The sequence below is a fragment of the Lolium perenne genome, chromosome 3, assembly GCF_019359855.2.
Source record: "Lolium perenne isolate Kyuss_39 chromosome 3, Kyuss_2.0, whole genome shotgun sequence".
Classification (NCBI taxonomy): Eukaryota; Viridiplantae; Streptophyta; class Magnoliopsida; order Poales; family Poaceae; genus Lolium; species Lolium perenne.
Window position 1 is genome coordinate 27133245 of NC_067246.2, and position 6702 is coordinate 27139946.

Below are 6702 nucleotides of genomic sequence, written 5' to 3' on the forward strand. Positions count from 1 at the left end.
TTATGGATTTGGCATTCATTCTTTGGCATGGCCGGTTCCAACAATGACATCAATGTGTTGCACCGATCACCAATTTTCAACGGGCTCATGCAAGGCAAAGCTTCCCGGGTGAGCTACGAGATCAATGGAAATGAATACGACAAGCCATATTATCTTGCTGATGGCATCTACTCTGACTGGGCCTCACTGGCGAAGACTGTAATCCAAACTCCGAGAAGATGAGGAGGTTTGCCAAGATGCAAGAGGCTTGCAGGAAAAATGTGGAGCGCGGATTTGGTGTGCTCCAAGCTCGGTGGACAATTGTCCGTCACCCGTCAAGAACATGGTCGCTGAAGATCATGCATGAGGTGATGACATGCTGCGTGATCATGCACAATATGATCGTTGAGAACGAGCGTCCTGATGGCCGCAATGAGAACCACTGAGAATTCCAAGGTGAGCTGGTTGCGCCACTTCCTAGAGCTTTATCTTGGGAGGACTATCTACATATGAATGTAGAAGTCACTAACGAGAACGTCTGCAAACAACTGCAGACTGATTGAGCATCAGTGAACATTGGCTGGCTATGAAGACCATGCCTAGAGGAATACTATCTTATTTTCATGTAGACTTTTCAAAATTTGAATGTAATAACTATGACTTCGTTGAATTCTTTATTTTGTTGTTTGGAAACTTCATAATTGATGCAAACGCGGAAATGCGTCAGGCCGCTGGAGCCACCCCTAGGCGCAAACGGACGCGCGGACTAAAACGGTCTGTCTCGCGTCCACCGCGCGACGCAAACGGACGCTAGCGGACAACGAAATGCGTCGCGCCGCTGGAGATGCCCTTATCTCTAAACGCATGTCATCAGCATTTGCTGAAATAAAGCTCAAAAAACATTTGCTGGAAAAATTAACTCCAGCAATGTACTTCCATCGTCATTTGCTGGAAGAATCTACTCACTACAATATTAGACACAACAGGAATTCTAAAATAGATAATACAAAAACGCTACATACTAATTCACAAACGCATGCATAGCAGCAAGTACCAGATACGCTCATCAAAGGAGTAGATATAGAAACAGATTGACACCTTGGGGCAGTACTGATAGCTGAGACATGGGGAACCAGAGTAAACGCATATATAAAACTAACAAATGCAACATTCTAAATGCGGAGGGTTGATTGCGTAAAGTTTTTCAACACATCCTGCAAGCATGCGCACCGTTGAGACAACACATCAAGCATCATCGCTGTCCTCGTCACGATCATCCTCTGCCTCATCCTGGTCAGAGTTGTAGTCGTACTCATTCCATTCATCGTCCGACTCCTCGTCCTCCTCCTTCAGCTCGTCGTTGTCGTAGTACACCATACATATCTTGATGCCGACCATGACACCGGTTCCTCTACCGGGCACGGCACACAAGCATTGCGTTGGTTCCCCGTCAGGTTTGATCTCACACCTTGAGACTTGGATGTGCCCTTCGAATCTTGAGAACTGCACTTCGACATCGACGGTGGCCCGTGGAGTTACTGGCCGTACACAAGTGAGGGAGACTGCATGGCCAAAGGACTCGAGCGTCACCATGTCAAGAAGGAAGAGGCGACCATATCCACTGCAGAGAACTTGACAGCCCGGCTGGACTGGGAACATGGGCATCCTGAATAATTCAATCGGTGTTTTTGGCAGATTGTGCAGGGTGGTGAGATGGTCCAGGAGAGCCGCTGTTGGCGCGACGAAGCCGCATCCAGAGATTGGGCAGACGCACGGCCCGATCGGGCACTCTGCCTCGTGCACGTCCTTGTTGTAGTAGGTAATCTTCCTGTTGCATCCGTGCTTGCAGGGAACAAAGATGTTGTTGACGACGCGATCCATGATGTAGCTACGCTGGGCAGCGGCGCGGTCACTTTCTGGGAGCTTGTTGCAGCAAGGCGAGCAAATGGAATTCCCCTTAGAACACTGAAACGTATCATACAAAAAAAATTGTTGATCTGATAGCTAGTGTTATGTACAGTAATAAAAAGGAAGTGTACTAGTTTACTTAGTACCTGGAAAATGGGAGGCCTGAGGGGGTTGGAGCAGATGGAGCAGTCAAATACCTCCATGCCCATGGTGACATTCTGCATCTTACCACCGTTCATTCCATCTTGGCAACCAACTCCTTTACTCTTGTTGTCGGAGTTGACTGATACCTCCATCGCCACCAAAGCGCCCTTACGTGCTATAGACTCTAGTACCTCTGCTCCGCAAAAAAGTATACATAGTGAGTTAGTGACTACAATAGGAGCCCTTTTGTTTCGACTTCCATTAATCATAACAAAGCAGTATCAACGAAGAATCTATTCTTTTTTCCTCAAGAATACACGAAGCTGTTATTTGTTCAATCACTGTATCGAGGAAACATGAATTTAATTTTAACAACCCAGAGCTTGCATGCAATTTACATACCAGGGTCGTATAAGTAGCATGTGCTAATGTACATGCCAGCCAACTTTCCTAGAAACCTCAATTTGTAGGACTAACTAATTTTAATATTAGCACAGAATTACCCAGTGGGAAAAAATGAATCAGTAAATAAGCTAATAACTTTAGCTCAAAGAATACAAATAAAATGATGAACATAAGAGTTGGGAAGTATTTATAGCGAAGCGGCCGAGTATATGCTACAATAACCATGACATAATTCAAGTGAGAACAATACCCATAAAATGTGAGGAAAATGGGAGCATATAAGCATTTCTTTTATGCAACTGAGCTCAGCAGCCATTCCTATTTGAAAGCTAAATTCATCACATGCAACTATTACCTGATAGATATAACTATGCTGACATAGACATGTTCTGACGATTTTTAAATCATGCAAGGTGGATTGTACATTTCATCAACATGTTTGGACCAACTTCAGATGACAGCAGCTATACTTTTTCTTACAAAACTTCAGAGTATTTTCTTACAAGTTGGGTGGATTCAGGATTTAGATAGGAATAAAGAAACATTTATGACAACAAAATAGCATTCCCACTCTACAGAAATGCACATAAATCTTTCTTCGACAGGAATTAGTTGCATAAGGTAACTAATTAACTATTTTCGTACGTGATGCTGTTTTCACAGTCAGTTCACACCTAGTAGTACGACAAAAGTTCTTATACAGAGAAATACCAAGCGAACCTATTGCAAGTTCTGTGATATGTCATTGCTTCATGGACTATAGCATACCTTTCCTATTGCAGTTTATCCATGATGCATAAAATTTATGAGTGCCTGGTTTTGGAAAAGGTATACTAACGTTCCCTAATATAGTACACTTTCAACAAATATAATACGAGTCAGTGTGCACTGAAGAGAAGACATCAAATACGGTACACATCTTCAACCATAATTTCCATTTGAATCCATTCTACTTCATTAGGTGTACGAAAAATCAGTAACAAACTCGTAATTTCAATTTGCAACACTAAATAAGCTCAATGCTACAACAGCATGTCCCCATCGATTTTTGTACCAACTAGTGAGGTGCGTCCACGGACGTGTCATGTAAACCAAAGGATCATCATTTATTTGTTGAAATTAAGGTACAGTTTGTTCCAGACGAGTTTGGGAATTCCTACAACAATCAGAGGATAAATGCATATGAAGGGCAGAACCGCAGCACGGACAAATCATCGCCAGAGTTGCATACGTACATTTAGCATAATACAAAAAGTTAAGATTCTACACGTGCTGAGGCAGGACAAACCGATCACCATTTTCTTAGTCCTTTGCTCCCGATACAAATCAGGAGAAGCATCGTACAAGATCCTCTAAGGCGAAGCTAAACCAGATAGTAGGTAGAGATAGTGTGGGATCAAACCATGGAGGCAAATCCGCAAACACATCGACTGCATGTCAAGCAAGTGGCAAAGAAACTGGCCGGATATCAGGAGAAGCAATTCTGCGAACACACGGACTGCAGATCAAGCGACTACGCAATGAAGGGAGGGGCGAATGCACGAAGAGCGGTTCAATCCACCGACGATCGATGCAGCGCGCCGGCGCCAGAGCCTCGTCGACGGAGCAGATGAACAAAATGCTGAAATCGATCGACGGAGGCGAACCGAGTGCGCTGCGTGGTCGGCTCAAGCAAGGAGGAGGGGGAGTAGCCCAGGAGGGAAGCTAGACTCACCGAGAGAAGAGCTGCAGATGAAGCCGGGGTAGGAGCGCACGGTAGGGAAGAGGCGGCGGTCGGCGGCGAGCTGCGAGCGAAACCCTCGAGTAAAGTCCCGCGGCGGCGGAAGCGAGGTCGGTGGAACGTGAAGCCGCTTTGTGGGCTTACCAGCAGTCATGGGCCAAACCAAACTCCTATTGTGACTTGTGACTGATCACTTCAGAAAAAAAATCCCCCTAAAAAAAAACCTTGGAAAACTTTAACAAGAAAAAACCTTCTAGAACAATCTGGTTGGTTTTTTTTCCCTGAAAAAAACACGTGCCGCAATTTGTGATTAAAAATTTAAACCAATCATCATTTCTTCTTTTCTATGAAATTGTAGAATTTAGAGCTCTATCTAGAGCTGAATCAAATCATACCCCCATTCTTACTCAGGTGTGAAGGCACATTTGAGAAATAAGGCTGATTTCTCTTTCGAGTTGTACTGGTTACGACAAGAAAGCTATTATGAGATGATTGAGAAAGAGTGGAAGTCGTTACTGACTGGAAACTCTCCTATGGATAGATGGCTAAATAAACTGCGTCATATTAGACGCTTTTTGAGAGGGTGGGCAAAAAACTTAAGTGGAAAACACCATAATTGATGTTTTAGATTTGAAAGCTGAAAATCAACCACTGAATGCAGCTGAACGAGAAGCTCTTAACAAGGCGAATGATAGTATTAGGAAATTAAGAAGAGATGAGGAAACAAAATGGGCCCAGAGAGCTAAAGTAAGGCATATCCAAGAAGGGGGAAACAATACTAGATATTTTCACTAAATTGCTAATGGAAAGCATAGGAAGAAGAATTTTTTTCAATTAGAGCAGCAAGAAGGAACCATTGTTGGTCAAGACAATTTAAAAATCTATATTACCGAGTTCTACAAAAAATTGTTCGGACCTCCGAAGCCGACCAATGTATCTTTGATGGAGTACTTTGTACAGGATATTCCACAATTATCAGCTGAAGAAAATGAGATCCTAACAACTCCTTTTACCGAGAAGGAGGTGTTTGATGCGATTTCACAAATGGAACACAACAAAGCTCCTAGTCCAGATGGTTTCCCGGTGGAGTTTTATCAGATGTTCTGGGAAGTGATTAAAGATGACATTATGGCACTATTTCTTCAGCTCAGTTCAGGGGCTTGCCTCTTTACAAACTGAATTTTGGCGTTATCACTTTACTTCCAAAGAAACCGGATGTGATCCAGATTCAGCAATATAGGCATATTTGCCTTCTGAATGTTTGTTTCAAAATCTTCACTAAAGTAGCTACCAATCGTATTACGGGGATTGCCCCCAAAGTAATAAAACCTACTCAGTCCGCATTTATGTCGGGCCGTAACATTCTGGAGGGGTGGTGATTTTACATGAAACTATCCATGAATTACATAGTAAAAAAATGGATGGTGTTCTCTTTAAAATTGATTTTGAGAAGGCATACAATAAGGTAAAATGGTCCTTCTTGCAACAATCGCTGCGAATGAAAGGTTTTGCAACTGGCTGGTGTAAGTTAATTGAATCTTTCATGCATGGCGGAAGTGTTGGTGTTAAAGTAAATGACGACATTGGTCGCTATTTTCAAACAAAAAAAGGTGTCAGGCAGGGTGACCCATTATCTCTAATGCTTTTTAATATTATAGCAGACATGCTTGTATTATCACCAGATTTTGGCCAAATCAGAAGATGGGCCGAAATTGAGATGGGCTTCGAGGATATGTACATGAAGTGTCTCTGAATCGGCCTCGTGCGAGAAGTTGGGCTAGATTGCCCGTGTATCTGTACATTATGGTAGATCACGTTTTAGTTTAGAATTAAGAGATAGAGTTTGGTTCGTACACAGCTAGGTTTATTCCAAAGATAGAAAGTCCACGGACTATAAATATGTACCTAGGGTTATTGAGAAAGGAGGACGATCACGTTCACAACAAACACAATCTAGGCGCATCGCCACCCCTTGTTTCGAGGGTTTCTTCCGGGTAAGCGTCATGTTGCTTGGTGTTGCTCGTACTGAAGCCTTGTTGATGGCGAGTAATACCGTTTATCATAGATGTTTTGGGGCTTACATCGATGCTTTTCTGATATGTTTGCTTAGTTATGCTGCCCCTCAATATCTAGCTGCCTTTACACCTATCTTGGGTGTAAGGGCAGCATCTTGCTTCATCTTTATTTAGTAGATCTGGTCTGCTACGGTTGTTCCTTGTTATTCAAGGTTTAGTTTGATATCTGCATAGTTAGGCCTTGCAAACGGGTTGAATGATCCAGTAGTGCGTAAGGTATGATTTGCCGATCCAAGAAGGGATGTTCCGGGAATCGACTCCGTGTTGGTTTTTAGGCCTCTTCTAGGACTAGTTTTCTGTTATCTTTCGTATCTGCCAGGCTCAACTACGTGTAGGACGTTCCGGTTATGCGGTGAAAGCCCTAAACTGTCGTAGATCGATTTAACTTAGTTTTGATGAAGTAGGATCCCCATGTTATCGTAGATCCAATATGAACCATGGGTTAATCGGCTCTTTGAGCCGATTCACAGG

The 6702-nt window shown here is 43.1% G+C and overlaps 1 protein-coding gene across 1 annotated transcript; it reads right to left on the minus strand.

The window, feature by feature from the left end:
• Positions 1 to 941: 941 nt before the first annotated feature.
• LOC127341012 (E3 ubiquitin-protein ligase SINA-like 7) lies at positions 942 to 4310 on the minus strand. The gene is made up of 3 exons (XM_051366778.2): positions 4151 to 4310; positions 2034 to 2224; positions 942 to 1944 (listed from the first exon to the last, which is right to left on the minus strand). Exons 1-3 carry the CDS (start codon positions 4308 to 4310, stop codon positions 1225 to 1227), a joined length of 1071 nt encoding a protein of 356 aa, XP_051222738.2. The 3' UTR covers positions 942 to 1224.
• Between the last annotated feature and the right edge of the window lie 2392 nt (positions 4311 to 6702).

Bases quoted from the DNA above. Each gene is read 5' to 3' on its own strand.
- LOC127341012 (XM_051366778.2), bottom strand. From the start codon at position 4,310: ATGACTGCTGGTAAGCCCACAAAGCGGCTTCACGTTCCACCGACCTCG. The intron at 2,225-4,150 runs GTGAGTCTAGCT...TTTGCGGAGCAG, and splicing joins CATCTGCAGCTCTTCTCTCG to AGGTACTAGAGTCTATAGCA. The intron at 1,945-2,033 runs GTACTAAGTAAA...GATACGTTTCAG, and splicing joins TCAGGCCTCCCATTTTCCAG to TGTTCTAAGGGGAATTCCAT.